General features: G+C 43.4%; 1 protein-coding gene across 1 annotated transcript in view; it reads right to left on the reverse strand.

Annotated features, from left to right (window-relative positions):
* Positions 1 to 12,565: 12,565 nt before the first annotated feature.
* FHL5 (four and a half LIM domains 5) overlaps positions 12,566 to 18,915 on the reverse strand; it is a 48,663-nt gene continuing 42,313 nt past the window's right edge. The window contains exon 6 of the mRNA XM_075554755.1: positions 12,566 to 18,550. Coding sequence (XP_075410870.1) covers positions 18,387 to 18,550 — 164 coding nt within the window. The 3' untranslated portion in view covers positions 12,566 to 18,386. The remainder of the gene's footprint in view (positions 18,551 to 18,915) is intronic.

The raw sequence follows: 18,915 nt of genomic DNA on the forward strand, positions 1-18,915 counted from the left end.
CAGCAGGAAGACCATAGGTATGTGCTGCAGAGGATGAACCTGAGGTCAGCCGGTCAGGCTTGTGACTGGAGAAGCAAATGAATCCAATGTCAGCATGTCCGATGGCAGGTCTCGGATGACTCCTATGATGAGTAGACAATATGGCAGTCCGTTGGCTCAAGTCCAAAGAACCAGAAGTGGATGAGCTAGGTGCAGCCTTCAGACCCATCAAAAAGATAGCAAGCTATTTTTAAAAACAATGTCCACTTATATCTGAAGCAGGTCACACTCCAAGGGCAATTAATTCCATCAGAGCTGTGACCTGAGTAAGAGTGTTGCCTTCCACCCTACTCTTGTCTCATTTTGGAGGCTTACAGCTGATTGATTGAAATTAAATTGTGCTTAGTCTGGTTTTGTGGATTACTGAGTGTTAACTGCCCAAACGTTGAGAATTCTGTCCCAGCCAAATGGATATAATACTTTCACAAACATTTAAACCTGACGGGAATTTTTTTTATAAGAGTAAATTTTTACATGATTAAATCATTTGTCAAGAACAAAATATAGTATAAAGTTTAGTGAAACTACCAGGTAAAGGTGGGATCAATTATTTTGTGGTACTGAACTCTTTTATATTATTCCTGATTCAAATTTCCCTACGTTACTATGTTAGTCCAGATAGACTACAGAAATCAATTCATAGACGCTCATGTGTATGAGGGAACTTTATATACAAGAGCAATTGTACATTAAGAAAACATCCCAGCCTAGTCCAGATCAAGTCCATAAATCCGATATTAGGCTATATGTCTGATACTAACCAATAAAGTCCTCTTCAGACTCATACAACACATGCAATGATGCCGAATGCAGGAAGATCACAGGCCAGTGGGTGGAAAGCCTTGTGGATCTAGTGGCAGTGGAAGCATCTCAGCGCTGGCAGGAGCTCCATGTGGTTCCTTCAGCTCCAGGGATCCAGCATATCTCCATGTGTCTTCTCAATGGGAATGTCTCTCAGGGAGTGAGCGTGTGTCCCACATCCAACAAGCTATCTCCTTAGCACCTCCAAATGAGGTCATCAAACTGTTAACTGATTGACAAGCTAAACTCCACCCCTTCACTCTTAATCCTCTCAAACTGACAACAGATTATGTAGCTACCACAGTTGCTAGCTGGAAATAAAATATATTTCATCAAATTGAAGCCACTGATGAATTCAAGCCAGTACAATAGACCAAAAAGTAGGACCAAGTGACAGATGGGTGGTAGAAGTGTGAGAAAGCACGCAGGCAAGCAGGAAGAAAAAAACAAGTTCATTGTCATCAATTCTGACTCGCAGGGTTGCTTTGAATAAGAATCAACTAGGTGGAAGTGTGTTTGGTTCATTTATTTTTAATGTGTACTTCTACGACTCATCTGTCCATTTGCCTTATTGTAGAGGCTTGCATGCTGATGTGGTGTTGGAAGCGATGCCACGAGTATTTCAAATACTAGTCAGCCAGCTATGGTAGACAGGTTTCAGCAGAGCTCTGGCAGACTAAGACAGATTAGAAAAGGGAACAGGTAGACAAATCGTTTCTGAAAAGTTAACCACTGAAAAGTTACCAGAGGAATATTGTCTGATATAATGCCAGAAGATGAATCCCTTGGGTTGGAAAGTACTCAAACTATGATTGCAAAGAACTATCCTTTGGAAGTGGGGTGAATGACATGGATGGAACAGAGTTTCAGGGACCTTCATTTGCTAATATGGCATGGCTCAATATGAGGAGAAACAGCTGTAACCATCTATTAATGGCCAGAACATGGTAGGTAGTTCAAACCCAAGAGTCTCTCCACTGGAGAAAGATGAGGCTGTCTGCTTCTGGAAAGATTACACTCTCTGAAACCCTAGGAATCATAAGGAGCCCTGGTGGTGTGGTGGGTTACAGATGGGACTGTTGACTGCCAGCCTAGCAGCTTGAACCCACCGGTTGCTTTGAGGGAGAGAGATGAGGCTTTCTGTCCTATAACCGTTTACCGCCTTGGAAACTCACAGCGGCAGCTCTACTTTGCTGTGAGTCAGAATAGACTCAGTGATGTTGAGCTATGAATCACAATCAGCTTGATGGCAGTGAGTTGCTTTTGGTAACGATGGTACTTAAGCATTGCTAGTTTATAACTCATTTTGAATAAAGCTGGGCCTTCATCCTTGGAGAGAACAAACCAGAACAAGAAAAATGCTTCAAAAGCATTTCAGAGAAAGTCAGACTATGGACACAAGAAAAGGTTTCCACAGCGCTGTTAGGGATTTACAGCTGAGAAAACAGTGTGCTCACCTCCAGCATCCATTTTGGCTGCTGAAACCAAAATTCTGGGGTATAATGAATTGGAAATGATTCCTCTCCTCTGACCCATTTGAGTGGTAAAATGTACAATACAAATATATGCTGCTTCCCTGCATCCTAGAGAGGTGAGCCAAGAATGCAAGCCAATAGGCTTTAATTCTAGGCTTTTACTGTAGGTGATTGTCTTCTGACTTGACTATTGGTGTCTCTGCACCTTCATTCATAATAGCAAATACAGTGTTATTGGCAAAATGTCTGTGCTAGTTACATAATCTGGTGTCAACTTGTGAAGGGGTGGAGTCTAGCCTGTCATTCAGGTCACAGCTTGATGACCTCGTTTGGAGGCACTAAGGAGATAAATAGCTCGCTGGAGGCGGGACACCCATCTACTCCCTGTGAGACATTCCTGTTGTAAAGACAAATGGAGCTATTCTAGATTCCTGGAGCTGAAGGAGTCATGTGGAGGCCCACACCAGTGCTAAGGTGCTTCCACCACCACTGGACCCACAAGACTTTCCATCCAACTAGTCTGTGATCTTCCAGCATTCAGCATCATTGCATGTGTTTCGTGAGTCTGAAGAAGACTTTATTAGATTGGTATCGGGTATATGGGCTAATATCGGACTTCTGGACTTGATCTGGACTGGGCTGGGATGTTTTCTCAATATTCAATTGTTCTTGCATCTAAAGCTCTTTCTTATCCACATAGGAGTGTCTATGAATTTGTTTCTCTAGTCTACCCAGACTAACACATGCCCCTGGCCTTGAATCAGAGATGCATTACTTTCCCCTCTGATTTAACATTTCTGAGCACAAAAAAATATTTAGATGATTTTCAAATTGCCTCTAAATCCACACATTAGCCGTTCTTTCTGACCAGCAGATAGAATTTTGATTTTTCTCTAAAAACCCATGCTTCTGTTGAGACCATGTTGTCTATGTGTGATTTCAGTGAAGGTTTAATTCAGAAAATAAACAATTGATTCAGAATTATATGTTCTCATTTCCATGATATACTTGCTTATTATTTGTCATTTTGTCTTATTCTCCACTTTAACATTCACCTTAAATCTCTCGTTGAGCAAGACAATGTATGAAGAAGCGCTTTCCCATGCAGTGACTTTCTGCCCCAGCTGCACTCTTCTGGGGAGGTGAAAGAATTACAGATGTCTAAGCATCACCGTCAGAAACGTGGGGATTAGAATAAATCAGAGTAATCGAACTCATAGCTGTAGAGCTGATGCTGAGTCTTGACCATCTCGTGGGTTACAGAGGAGAACTGCTTCACAGAGTTTTCTTGGCTGTCATCTTTATGGATGGAGATGGCCAGACCTTTCTTCTGCAGTGCTACTGGGTGGGTTTAGAATGCCAAAATTTAAGTTAGTGTTGTTGTTGTTATGTCCCATCAAGTCTATGCACACAGGGACCCTCTGCCCAACAGAAGGAAGCATGGCCCTGTCCTGTGCCTTCCTCTCAATTGTTCCTATGCTTAAGTCCATTGATGAAGCCAGTGTGTCAGTCCATCTCATTGAGGGCCTTCCCTCCTTTGCTGCCCCTCCGCTTTAGGGTTAGTAGTGAAGTGTAAGCCAAGAGGGTAGGTCGAATGAGTGGGAGCGGTGAGCGTTATAACTTTAAAGTCATGGTTATAAGGAACTATCTCGCCTGCTGACTTAACTTTAATATCTGGCATCTGAGCAGATCAATCTATGTGGGCTTTCAGCCCTGGTCCCAACTGCTTGTGCATCTGTTCCTACTGCATTGAAACAGAACAACACAAACATGTAATTAGCAGGCTCATACCTAATATTTATTACTATGAAAACCTCTGATTTTTCCTTTCCAGCTTTAAAATAGTGGTTTGTTTTTAAATGCCATATGCGAACATGCCAGCCATGCAAAGGGTGAGAGGTGACAGCAGTTTGTATAATTTCTGCAATTTAAAAAGGAGCCTGAACTAATCCATAACATTGCTTTGGATAGTAACAATTTTCTGCCATCTAGTGGGCATTTCCAAGAATAAACTATGTCTGTATTTAAGAAAGGGTGGACAAACAGGATCATGAAAAAACTGAGTCTGAAAAGGAAAAGTTATTGTGTTAGGAAAGCAAACTGTGTCACAAATGCCATCGTGCAGTTCTTTTATTGATTTATTTTCTCTAGAGTAAAAACCCAAAATTCAATAGGCCTTACTGCTTTTTTTAATCTTGCTGAAAAAATGAGCAACATTAGCTAAATTAGTATTAGCATGAAGTATAAATGGACATTATCATGAAATATAAATGAAAATACGCTTCATTTCTAAATGTTCGCATCATTAGATACTTGGGACACCGAAAACTGGTCCTCTAAGTCAAATATGTGTCTCTTTAAAAAGATGTCCTCCATCCTACTGTTGAGGAGAAGTGCCTGCTAGCACAGGAGGGAAACAGTGGTCTCGGAGTGGGAAGGTCCATGGTGCAAATCCCACAGCAGCCCCATGGAGGGGGCCCTGAGACGGCCGATGTCTGTAAAGATTCACAACTTGAGACCCTATGGAGCGCTTCTTCTCTCTCCTATACTCGGTGACAAAGGGCTTGGTGCTCTTTGTTGTTTTTATTAATAAATCGTTTCATTGGGGACTCTTATGTATAACAATCCACAAATCAATTAATCTCAAGAAAACTTGTACAGAAGTTGTCATCATCAATGTCAAAAGACTTTCTTCTTGAGCCTTTTAATATCAGCTCCTTTTTAATCCCTCCCTCCCCTCCCCATGACCCTCATTAACTCTTAAATATTACATATTATTTTTCTAATCTATCTTACACTGTCTGATATAGTCCCTTCACCTACACTTCTGATATTTGACCCTCTCGAGGGAGGGGTTATACTGCCATCATCGATATCAGTTCTCCCTTCCCTCCCTTCCCTTTCCATACCCTCATGGAATTGTTCCTCCTGTTACTGTTTCTAAGGGGTTTGCCTCTCCTGGATTCTGCGTATAGAAAGCTCTTCTCTGTACCAATGCACATTCACTGTTCCAGCAGGATTTGCGAGGTAGAACTGAGGTCATAATAGTTGGGGGGAGGAAGGAGTCAAGAACTAGAGGAATGTTGTGTGTTTCTTCAGTGCTACACTGCATCCTGGATATACCGTCCCTTCTGTGAGGGAATGTCTGGTTATCAACAGATGGGCTTTGGGTTTCCACTCTGACCCATCTCTTTCACATCCATATGATTGCGTGTTTTTGAACTTCTGATACCACCTTCCCGACCCGATTGCTGAAGACAAACTCAGTGCATAAACAAATGTGGTGAAGAAAGTGGATGGTGCCTGGCTACTGAAAGATACAGTGGGATCTTAAAGACTTGAAGTCAAACAAGTGGCCATTTAACAGGGAAACAACAAAGCCCATATGTAAGAAGCGCACGAGCCTGTTTGCTCATGAGGTGTTTTTTTCCTCTGAATGTAGATGGCAGCAGAATCTAAGGTTAAGAGCATGGTCTCTAGTGGAAAACCTCCTGGCTTAACACACTGTCTTATACCAACGATGGGAACTTGGGTAATTTAAAATTTGTGCCTCAGTTTCCCTGTCTATAAAATAGGGATAAATATTTTGCCAAATATATTGTATTCTCATCACCTTGAGTATTTAATAGGCCTAAATAAATGCTCGCTGTCTTTTTAAATTGAGTTGCATCCCTGTAGAAGCCACTTCTGAAACTCTTCTTAGTGCACTCAAAGACAGTGTGTTTAGTTTGGGTAATGCTTGTCAACCATTGTTTCTATGTGTATTGACTCAAAAACCAAACTCGTGGCCATCAAGCCAATTCTGATTCATAGAAGCCCCACAGGACAGAGTAGACCTACTCCTATGAGTCTCTGAGGCAGTCAATCCTAGCCTAGAAAGACCTGTCTCTCTGCCACACAGTGGCTAGTGATTTCAAACTACCAACCGTATGGTTAGCAGACCAAGGTTTAGTCCACTATACCATCAGAGACCCTATGAATCTATTAGTATTTACTAATTACAAGAAAGGGTTTCAGACATGACTTGTAGATTGAGGCAGTTCAATTTTAAAAGCCAGAAAGTGTTTTTTTAGACCTAATAAATACTCAAGATTACAGGAATAAAACACAAAACTGTTCTGATAAAGCCATGGCCCTCTCTTTAGCTTAATGTTCTCACAAACGAAAGTGAGAAAAATAGCTACAATTCAAAAATGAGTATAAACAGTGTGAGAGCCAAGTTATTATCAACAAAGTGCAGAAGAGAGGGGCTATTTCCCATAGAAAGAGTTGACTTGAGGGCTGTATCTAAAATAATGGATATATTTGCATGGAAATTAAACTGTAAATGGAAACTATTTTTGGAGCAAAGCAATCAAGGTAGGAAAAAAATCCAGAATTTTATAAATGTTATTTTAGGAGCAATGAGTCCTGTGATCCTGCTAAAGGTCAAGACTTCTTCCTTTCAACTGACGTTGATTTTCACGCCTCCTCTGTTCGAAATGACCCAGCTATGATGGTGAACAGAGTAGAGCAGCCAGAGTCCTGTAGCATCAGGAGCAGGGAGACAGCGGAGGGGGATGAGCAGGTGGGCCCAGGATTTGGAAGTGGCTCATGGGAGAGCTGACAGAGGCTGCGGACCACCATGGCTCCCCTGGAGAAGTGAGTAACTTGTGGGGGAGGCGATAGAGTGATTGAAAACTAAGGAAGTAGAAGCACCGGCTCCTATTTCAAAGAGAGGCACTTGTAAGATTTCAGGGGAGAAGTAAGGGAGTGTTGAATCTTGGAGGAGAAAGCAGACTTGCAAGACTTCAAATAGGCGGAGCCACCGATTCTGTGGGGAAGCAGAGACGTGTCACTGTGCTGTCCTCAGCATGGCTGCCTGGGACGGCGCTCTAGGCAGACCTGGGGTGATGCGGGTCAGTTATTGTCTCTGCTAGCCATCAGTGTGCCATGGCAGCCAGGGGATAATGGAAAGTGCTACCCTGCTAGATGGCTGTGGAAAAGAAAGCCCTGTCCATATCACCGAGGGCATGCTGAGTTTTGAGGCGTGGAGGTTATTGGAGGAAGGATGTGGAGGTTGTTAGGGTGGGGGGCGGCGTTAATATGCTGGGCTGCTTATGAGAAGTTGAAGTTCACCCAGAGGTGCCTCTGAAGAAAAGTAGAGAGGGGAAAAAATCCTAGTGATGGGCTTCTGAAGACATCAGCCATCGAAAGCTCTCTGCAGCATCCTTCCTCACACGCGGAGGCCGCACGAGTTGGAATCGACTAGACGGCACCATCTTTTGTTCATTTAAAAAGGACCAAGACACAGAGTCCTCCACACCTGACTGCGACCAGCATCAAACATCTTTGAAGGGGAGGTCACAGTCTTCTTAAAACCCCGAGAACCCACAAAGACGAGGCTGAGCTGAGAACTTTCAGGCAGATTTCTACATGCACATGCACCATCAATGAAAGGACCTTTGCTTGTCTTCATTTGGGATCAAACAGTTGTGGGTTGGGATGCCATCCTCATCCTTTGGCGGCTCAAAAAATATCTTTGCTGAGGAATCGTGAGCGATTTCACGAAAAAAAGAATAAAAGTTTCAATCTCCAGAGTAGTGTGTTTCATTGTCAGCAGCCTCACAATCTATGCGTGCACTTTTGTCAGCAGTGGCCTTCTCTTCCCCTGCCATTAGAAGGGATAGCCAGTTCATGTTAGACATTTCGGAGTGCTGGTTAAGAATGGGCAATTCAGATCTGCTTCACCCCACCTATCCCCCTCACAGCAAACCACGCCGATGTTTCTTCTTGGAGGAATTCCATCTGAAATCGGAAGGAAGGCTCTGCAGGGTCTGCGGGGAAACGCTGACCCAGCCCAGCAAGAACACTCAGGCGGGAGAGCCCAGCGTGTCTGGAAGGTGGGTGCTCAGGAAAGAAGAGCACAGGCTGCCCCGGGGCAGGCAGCATGGAGGCGCGCAGAATGCTGCTGCGGTGTGGTAACAGCCTTCAGACACCGCAGCTCCACACAGGCAGCCGGAGGTAAAACGGTCTGCGCTTTTGAGGGACGGAGAAAACACATTTTGCAGTTAGAGCAATGTAAGTACAAGTGCACTTCCAGCCCTCTGGAAGCACATGATACAAACTTGCAGCAGATTGTCTCCGTCTTTGGCAGGGTTATTTGGGGGGGTGGGGGTCTGGCTTCACATAAAAGCTATGCAGTACATGCAAAACCCATTCTGAGGGCCCTCCAGGAAACTCCAGATGCAGGCAGTTATTCTCCAGAGCACCTGAGCATTAAGTGTCTCAAGACACCCATGTGACAGGGGGACCTAGCCTACCCAGGATTCTGTGCACAAACAGGGGTCTCCAATTCAGAAATTCCCAGCAGGTGCCTGAAATGGCAGGCTCCAGTGTGGGAATTAGCTGGGCTGGCTCCATGTAATGTGATCAAGGGTAAGTGGCTACAAGGATTTACATGTTTAACTCTAATTACCGACTCACCCAACACGGGGGCAATATTCTAGGAATAATAATACATTTACAACTAGCATCTAATTCAGTAAGCATTCATGACAGGTCTCCCAAGTGCCTGGCATTTCAGCAAGCACTGACGTTATACGCGTTACAGATGACTAACGTAAGCTCTAGGGATGCAGTGAAAGTGGGACAGCGGGTAAATATAATTGCCATTTAATGTTTTTAACATGTTCTAGATAGACGTGAAGTCATTTTGTGTATGTTTTATTGACTATTGACAGCCGCTTCTTGACGTTTATCCTGTGGCTCCTCAGTCAAATATCTGGGAGATACAGTTCCGCGAATTCCGTATCATTACCAAATGCCACACGACTTCGAAGTGGCAGAGCTGAGATCGGAGCCCGGTGTTTGGGGCCATGGTTGTGTGTGCAAAGGCCATCTCCCTTTATCGAGACTACCTCTCGTTCCTAACTGCGCTGTATATGAGCCAAGGTGTTTCCACTGCTAACAGGATCATAGAAGGACTTGGAGAAAACACGACACTTGTGCAGGTCTATTAATAGGAGCTCACTTTGATCTGGGCTTTCAAGCTTGATTCAAAGTTTGACAGGTAGATGAGAGGAGAGGAATCTGAGGCAGAGGAGAGAGTATGGGCAGATCAGAGAAAATGAAACTAAGTGGTACATTTTGAGCTTTCAAAGGGAAATTGAAATGCTGCGGCTTTTCTTACAAGACTTAGATGTAAGGGATTGGAGAAAAGAGCCAAGACAGTGTTTTAAAAGCTGGTCGGAAGGATCATAAACATGCGAGCCATCTGCAAGACATGGAACTGCAGGTGTCGAAAACATACTGAGAAACTCGGGCCACCAACTCGAGAGAATTTAGAAGAGGCTGCATGCATTTGAGACTCATCTACCCAGAGGATACATTGAAATCATGAAGTTAGATGCACTTCGAGAGAGAGAGAGAGAGAGAGAGCGAGCATGTAGAGCAACAGTCTTGAGAAGAGAATATTTGGGAATACGTGTTGATAAGAAATGAGTAAGGATGAGGTACCAGTGAGAGAGGTAGAGATGTGTCTTCCTTTGTACAGAGAGCGAGCCCATGACAATAACGGGCATACGCATATCAAGGGGAGAAAGGGCAAAATCATGGAACAAAGTTCTGGCACAGCACACCAGTCATATACCATGTGTGTCTCATGACATTTCCAGAAGGCACTATCAAACAGTGCCCTGGTCCTCAGAAAACAAGCAACCAATACAGAGAGTTTGCTCTGGGGCAGTTTGTGGCCAGGCCTGACAGTGATGGAGTTCCCTGGAGCCAATCTGTATGTAGGAGTATTAATTATGCCGGAGATGGGTGGAAGGCAACATTAAGGGCTGCCACAATGGGGACAGCAGGAGCTGGTCCTCCAACAGGCAGGTGGCCTTGTCCTGTCATTTGGGTCCCAGGGTGCCAGCCTCTCTTGAAGTCAGGCACAGGATGGTGCAAGTGCAGGCACGCACTGTCCCAATGCGGCAGGGCCCCTCCCTGGACGGGGAAGGGTGTTTCACTCTTTCAGGGGGAGATTCGAACAAGCCTCGTGTGGCCGGATGGCGTGTGCTGTCACACGCCGGAGAGGCCTCTCCAGCCTAGGAGGGGCAGACTCGAGCACCTCGAAGGGGTGCTTGCTTCCGGGGTGAGAAGAGTGATATTGTTTTTCTTGCACTGGAGAATGTGGTTTGCACCGCAGGGAGAGAATCCTGCTGGGAGAGACGTGACGGGCAGCTGGGCTCGTGCCATGCCAATTGGCACCAAGGTGAAGACGTAGTGGTGAATCCACAGGACAGCAGGAAAGAACAAATGAAGTCAGCACTCTGATGTAAACGATGCACGGGGGTGGTGTGGAACGTAACCACGTAAGCACACCTTAACAGGGTCAAAATGCAGTAGGCGTGGTATCCTGGATGCGACTGGCAGAAGATTTGGAAGGGACTCGGGGAGGTAAACAATGGTAAATGACCATATGCAGAACATCAAGGAACAAGATCACTGACTTTGGCAACTAAAGGCCCGTTGGTGGCATCTGAGGGTCTTGTCCATTGAATGGAGGAGACGTACACCAAATCTCACATCGGAAATCTTATCAAGCTTTCCTCTTTGTCCCTTTTTCTTTCTGTGAATGCCTTTGAGTTTGGGACAATGTTTACTATGTGGAGAATCCAACAGTTTTACATTCAGTTTAGTTGCTCAGTTGTTCAGGAATGTCCACTTTTACCTCATTTTCTTTGGTCTCATTTCTCATCTATTTGCACCTCATTTTCTGGTGAAGAGCGTGGGTTGGCACGCTCTCTCCAGTGGAAGCCCTCCTCAAAGATGCCGCAGAGATAAACCAGGGATAGGCTGATCAACTAGGCTTAAAGGGGGGAGGCGGGGGAAGTCCCTGGAATTCAGAGTATGCACTTGCATAAATATCAGATTTGATCTTTGTTTTTATGTCCGCTGGGAAAAATCCGTTAACGTCACGGAGTCATTGAATGGATGTCTGTTGAGCTCATTAATGTGCCTCATTTGGAAAAAACCTTATGGAAATTCACTCCTTAAGTTTATTACCGTTCGTGGGAAAAAATTGACCCAAATACGCTTTGCTCTTCTGTGGCAGGGATCATAATTCTATCACAGTGAGCTCTTTCCTTTCTCGACCACAGAGGTAGCCAATCCAGTCATTCTGAATACAAATAGACCCTGTTATTTTTTTTAAGTCTCAAGCTTTGAGCAGGAGCCTTATCTGTTTCATTTCTCTGCTTTTTATTCCTAAATTTGGAAATACCCCTGCCTTTATCTCATATGTAACAGACAATCTGGGCATAAATATGAACAGTCTGGGAAATTCAGAATGAGCAGAATTCAGAACTACTTTTCTAGTTTTGTTTTATGCACTTTTTCAACGTGTAGGGAACCATTGGGTGACTGAGTGGACTGACTCATTTCTAATTTCTTCTCAGTGGGCTGGTTCAAATGAATCCTCTTGGTACCCTTGTTCCTTGTGATCCCTTAGTTATATTGGCTGAACAAAATCCCATACAGTGATTTCTGAGAAGTTATAAGGCTAAATATGTTTTGAAAGGTCTCCCTGGAAAAAGACCTTAAAGTTTCCCAAACTTTATTATTATTTTTTACAGCGATTTCATACTGAATGGCAGGATATTTCTGGTAGAATAATGTTTATCTAAAATATTACAAAGCAAATATGTCCCTTTGAGGATGAAAGTGGACCTAACCCAAGCCATTTTATCTTCAACAGCCTCATAGCAGGCAAAAAAGCTGGACCATGCATAAGCAAGACTGAAGATGTATTGATACCTTTGAATTATGGTGTTTTAGAAGGCTAATGACCATAAATACTATTGACTCCCAGAAGAATTAAAAAATAAACTGTCTTGGAAGAAGTATAGCTAGGATGCTCCTTAGAAGATGATGCTGAGACCTGTTATCAGGAGGAAACAGTACCCGAGGAGAATTTCGTGCTTGGTAAAGTTTAGTGCAAAAGAAGATGCTGAATGCTTTGGAGGGCCACACTGGGCGCAACCTGCACTCAAGCAAAGCAATGAGGATGAGGATGGTGCGAGGCTGGGCAGTGGTTTGGTCGGTCGTACACGGGATGGTTATGAGTGGCCAACACCGTCACTGTGAACAACAAAACCTCAGCCTGCTGGAGAAAGAGGTTCAGGATAAAAGTCACATCCTAGAAAGTTTCGTTTTTAATGATGTTGTAACCGTTAAAGACGCACTAGGCCAACACAAGTTTATCATTTAAGTAAGCACAAAATTTTATTATCTTCCAAAGCCATGTAATTTTAAGAAATGAGCTAGAAATCTTTGGCAAAAGGTGTTCTTTCAAATACTTTTTCCTGTGGAACACAAAGCAATAAATGAGTTCAGAGCAATACATACCCCCAAAGAGAAACTGTGGATTAACTGGAGTTTCATTTAAGTTTGAGTTACCAACATACACTTTGCTTTAGACCGCGTAAGAACATAAAACCAGTAGGAGTTTTAATAATGTCTCCAGTGTAAAAATAACTAAACAATAAACCAGAAAGACTATCTCAGCGAAAGCAGAAAAATCCAATTAAAATGAGATATCTACTATAGAATATTTTGAAAATCACAGAAATAATTAGAAAGGAAACAATTCTTGTTATTTAGTATGTTTTAAATTTTGATCACTGAAAGAAAGCATGCAGGTGTGCTTCTCCCAGGTCAGCGTAAGTAGCACTGATTCCTGCTTGGTCACATATGAGGACATGAAGTTGTCTCTCTAGTTCTTTAAATATTGTGAAAGTGAACAGGACACACAGCCACAAGACCCCATGTCCTCTTGTGCAATAGAAATAAAAACTGCACAAAAGTTAAGCCAGAAAGATTTTGTTTACAAGTTTAAGTATTAAAAAAAACAACTTAAAATTAAATTTGCCAAATACAAGAGAGGTTTCAAAGAGCTTGGGTAAAGGTTACATTTTCTTTTAATATCGCTTTTTGAAGTCCCCTGATATACTCTTATTAAAAGTAAATTTATGGACTATAAGAAACTAAATACTGAAAACTACACTTTCTAAAACAGGAAAAAACTGTATTATTGCAATTATAAACATCATTTTTATGATTAATTAATAATATAACCAAAGAACGAAAGGCTCGCTGCCATTGAGTCAATTGTCTGACTCATAGTGAGCCCAAAGGACAGGGTAGCACTGCCCCAGGGGGTTCCTAAGACTGTAACTCTTTATGGGAGCAGACAGTCCTATCTTTTGCCCAAGGAGCTGCAGGTGGTTTCGAAATGCTGACTTTGCATTTGATGAAACATCGCTTACCTGACAAATAGATTTTAAACTCTCACATTCAAAACTGCAGTTAATAGCACCAACTGTATGCTTTGGCTGCTTTCTCATGAACTCAATGTCATTGTTGAGTGGGTTGCAGCTCATAAAAACCCTGTAGGATAAATAGAACTGCTCACAAGTTTTCTGAGGACATACTTTAAAAAAATTAATCATCTCATTGTATTCCAGGACATTTTATAATAATTATTTAGCCTTGTCTCATATTTTCACATGCATTATATTATATATAGCTATCTACTCCTTTTAACCATTTTCCAAAAAATACTTTTATTGTGGGCTCTTTACATCTCTTATCAGAATCCATACATTCCTCCAATGTGTCAAGCACATTTGCACATACGCCACCATCATCGTGTTCAAAGCATACTCTTCCCATTTGAGCCCCTGATATCTGCTCTCCATTTCTTCCCCCTCGCTCTCCTGCCCTCCCTCCCTCATGAGCCCTTAATAAGTTATAGATTATTATTTTCATATCTTACATCGTCCTCTGTCGCCCCTCACCCACTTTTCCGTTATTCATCCCACTGAGAGGGGGGTTCTAGACTGATCCTTGTGATTGATTTCCCCTCACCTCCCTCCACCCTCCCCTAATCCTCCTGGGATCTCTACTCTCCTTGTTGACCCTGAGGGGTTTATCTATCCCGGATTCCCTGTGTTGTGGGCTCTTACCTGTAGCACTGTGCACGCTCTGGTCTAATCCGAATTGTAAAGTAGAATTGAGGTCATGATAGTGGAGGGAAGGAAGCAACCAAAAAACTAGAGGAAAGTTGTGTGTTTCATCAGTGCCATACTGTACCCTGACTGGCTCATCTCTTCCCTGTGACCCCTGCGGGAGGGGGTGTCCAATTGTCTCCAGATGGGCATTGGGTCTGCACTCTGAGGACATGCCTTTTGAAATCTTTAACTTTTTCCTGTGGAGTGATTGATGAGTTTGAACCTTGTGGTTCATTCGTAATGCTTATGCTATCAAGGCTACTTTTTCATTAGTGGTACTGGATTGTGCAGTAACTTTTAATTGGCACCATTTGTGATTGATGTTATGCATTATCACAATGGTGGGCCAGTCTCGTAATCCAATATTTAATGGAGTATTTCATTTCTCAAGGTTATTTAAAAATTTTGAGCCCATGGTCATCACATCACGATTAAACTTCACCTCGTCCATCAATGACTGAAGGTTCACCTGGCGTGACTTCCTTTTTCTCTTTTCCTCTGACTTTCCTCTTCCTACTTATTACCTCCCTCTTCACTCAAGTTAACTCCTATCTCCCTTCTAGCCAGATGTAACATTTTAAATAATTTTGTTAAATGAAAACTGAAATTCTTTTCAGCTTTTCCTTTGCTATCTTTAATCACCAACATAAAATGTTTTATCAGTCCACTCACTTATATCAACAAATCTTGCCCTTGGCCTGCATGATCTTTTGTATCTCTTTTGCCTTTTTAGACCCTTGAGTGAAACTTACTATTCCAGCAAGAGACCTCACCTTTGAAATCTTGCCCTCTCCCTTTCCATTCCATACAGAATCACTGACGTCATGTTCCTCAAATATCTAAACACAAAGGTCCTAATCCTTTCCCTCTTCTATTTAAAAATCAGTTGGTATCCTTTGATTGCCCATCATTTCAAACATGAGCCTTTTATACTAAGAGTAAATATTCTTCCTTCAACTGACCTTTTCTGTTTGAGCACTTTTTGTTCTTCGTGCTCTCTGGCACACTCACTCAGATGCTCCCAAGCCATCTGATTGTTATTAACACACAGGCTTCCCCCCCCCCCCCCCCATGGCTTTCCTGCCTGTGCAGATGTCACCCTTTCAGTCAACGGGAACTCACTACTTCCTGAGACAGCCTTTTCCATCTTTGGAGAGGTCGGTTTGAGAGCTTTGCATTGTGCTGAGGTCAATTACCATAGATGACATTTCCTTTGATCTGCCTAGATCATTCTATACACATTCAAGTAGTTTGGCATGGCGGTGCTATGTGAATGGTGGGTGGCAGGATTTCTTTAACCTTGAAGGAAGGCTCTCTGGCCCTCCCATACGCTGTGTCTTAAGCTGCCCTGACAACGCCCATACTGGGGGGACTCTGACTTGGGACATGTTGCTGTTGCTGTGTGCCATGAAGTAGAATCCAACTCATCGCCATCGATGCCCATTCCAATGTTACCAGAGCTCTTTAGTGATCCGATTTAAAAATGAAATAAAATTACTGCCGTGGAGTCGATTCTGACTCAGAGTGACTGGATAGGTCAGGGTAGAACTGCCCCGTGGGGTTGATTAACTAGGTTGTGTACTTTATGGGAGCAAATCGCCATGTCTTTGGGCTACAGAGCCACTGGGTGAACTCAAATCACCCACCTTTGGGTTCACCAGGCGTTTAACCACAGTACTCTCTAGTATCAACACAAGTTTTAGAAGTCGTCAAAGACGAAAACATCTTCTAAATATTTTGCTATTTATATGTCAAAACATATATAATAAGACAGTTATCTAGTTATCAAAGTATAACAAGGTCACTATTTAGGAAGTAATTTATATAAATTTAATTATAAAGATTGAATGTGCATGCGCACACACACTGTCTCAGCTATCACCCATTGCTTAGCTGCGCAAAGTATCCTCTGCGGCACAGCTCTCTGTGGTTGGCTAATGGAGGAACATCACACGTGGCATTGCAATCCAGATGTCCGATGGCTTGGCTTTCTAAACATGTCAGATGCTGTTATTTTCTAGATCTGAGAAAAGTTGGCATAGTCCGTTCCAGGTAAGAAGTTTCAAATCAGACACGAAGAGTTTGGCCAACATTTCACAGCACAGATACAAAACCATATCGAGGAATTGTTGATCCCAAAAGCGACAAATCTTTTTTTTACACCTGCGGTCGCCTCACCTTTTATTACTATCGCTGAATTCTCTGCATCTCTCGATGCTTTTGCACTTACAGTGATTCCAAAGTTGTGTTTCCATAACAATTTTAATTGGGTCTCCTGAAATGCTGTTTTAATCATTAAAACAGGCCGCAGCACATAATTAGAACTCACTCAGAACCTGTGTTGCTATGCAGTAATCTGAAAGCAGACATTACCAGAATATGTCTCTGTGATGTTTCCTCCTGGCCACCTCCTTGCCCCGCCTTGGAACACAAAGCCAGGGGTTATGGCAGACTACGCGAAGCAGAGGCTGCTGTCCATTATTTCCACCCCTCAGGTGGAAAACCTTGCTCAGGGGGCGGTAGATATGGCCATTAGTTGGTATCTGGTGGCTCATACCTATATGCAGATCAATATACAATAATGGACTTTTACCTAAGAGCGTTGCCTCTTTGGGCTCCCAGTGAACACTGCTGGGTTTCTAGGATGGCTGCTCCTGGTCAGGGTGCACCTGCTGGTCACACAGTCAGTCGATACTCTGGAGCATGATTGGTTCAAAAGGATGAGGTGGATGTCGTGATGTTTGATGGGGCTACCTACAGCCTACATTACTCTATTATGCGATGTTGCAGGTCCTGAATTCTCAGCAGTGAATTATTCTTTTTCACTTCTTGTTATTACTAGATTACTTTCAAGCCCACTTTTATGTCTGCCCATTAATCATCTATGCCATTTTAGAGGGCAAAATGCATGAGGCTCAGAGCTAATTATGCATTCTATTACGCCTTGAGAACTCTGGATGAAAATCATGTTCCAACACCCAATCCCTTCCCTAAAGCTCATTTCCTCAGAGATGATGTAACGATCTATTTATTCGAAAGGTTTCCCTTTGGGGTCTATGATGAGCCTTGGTTTGCTCCACTTGAGGAAACAGACTTGCACTTCTGGGAACCTGTAAGCATTTCAAACAATCATTGTGGACTTTGAAGAGATATTTAATACAAAATGGGATTTTGTATTAAATGCATGCCTTGGCAGCAATGATCCCTTCGCCTGTGCCCACGTGCTGCTGCTCCGACCTGGAACGGGATCAGCCGGCTACGGAAGCAGTATGGACGGCAGCAAATGCAGCTAGATTTTCCACTCCAAAATCACTGTGTGTGAGCAGCGACCGAGTGATGCAGACCATGACCCCACCGCCATTGTGTTGTGGCGATTGAACCCACAGCAGCACTGTACAACCGAGTGGAGCTGCCCCGTGGCGTCTCTAGGACTGCACATCTCGGCGGAAGCAAATTGCCACACCTTGCGCCCACCGAGTGGCTGGTGGGTTCAAACAGCCAACCTTTCCGTTAGCAACGTAGCATTTTCAAAACTCTGCTTTCAGGGAAGGGTCCTTGATCAAGGCTACAGAAGTCATCAGTCAATTTTCCTAATCAGTTTTGTTCTACCACTTATTGTCAATCTATCATATCCTGTGTCATAACTACCTGGCAATGCAAACCTTTGTCTCATAAATGCTTTATTTGCTAACCTCTGAAGCTTTGAGAAATACAAACTGCTTTTGGAAACACCCAGGACTCCTAGGCCAGGCAGCTACTTTATTCGAAGCTGTGGCATTTCCTGATCCTAACAACAGAGCGCAGTGTTTCACAAGGAGCGGCGCTGGCTGACTTAGTATACAGTCATTGCTCAGAGCTGTGCGTCTCCCCGACATTACGGTTCAAACTAAGGGCGTGCAGAAGCTCGGCCACTCTAAAGCCGACCTTAATAGTTTCTAAAGCTTAAGTAAAAAAATACTACTTCAACCAAGTTCGGTATTTAGTGAGAACAAAGGCAACGTGAAGTCCAGATGGAGACAGAGGTGGCTGTCTACAGGTCGGTGTCCATCCCAGAGCTGCACTTGCGACAGAAGATGTCCTTGTTCTGGGTCAGGAAGCCTTCCCCCACCAGGGAGACGGAGCACCTCCCACAGTTAAAGCACTCACTGTGCCACTGGCGGTCTTGAAAGCAGATAAACTTGGCACCTCTGAGACCTAGGAAGGAACCGGTGGAAAAAGCGTTAACTGACACAATCGGGGCTGGGGGCAGAGCAGTGAACACGGGCAAGTCAACCGTGACAAAACGACAAAGGTGCCTCCTCTTTCCTCCGTCTTTATTCTGGGGTTATCTCAGCTAGAGGCAAGTTCCTGTGTCACCTGACCACATCGCCAGGGAAATTCTTTCATTATCTACAGCAGTAGCTGGAATCTGGATAGAAAAACCACCCAATTTTGGAAGCAGAAAGAATGCCAATGATACATAAGGAAATACAGTGCAGTGCAGAGAGATTTTTGAATCTACCTTATTGAATCCAATTTCCCTTTTCTCTGTGGGTGATCCTCAGTTTTCTTAGCTGTGA

Source organism: Tenrec ecaudatus, chromosome 7 (assembly GCF_050624435.1).
Source record: "Tenrec ecaudatus isolate mTenEca1 chromosome 7, mTenEca1.hap1, whole genome shotgun sequence".
NCBI lineage: Eukaryota > Metazoa > Chordata > Mammalia > Afrosoricida > Tenrecidae > Tenrec > Tenrec ecaudatus.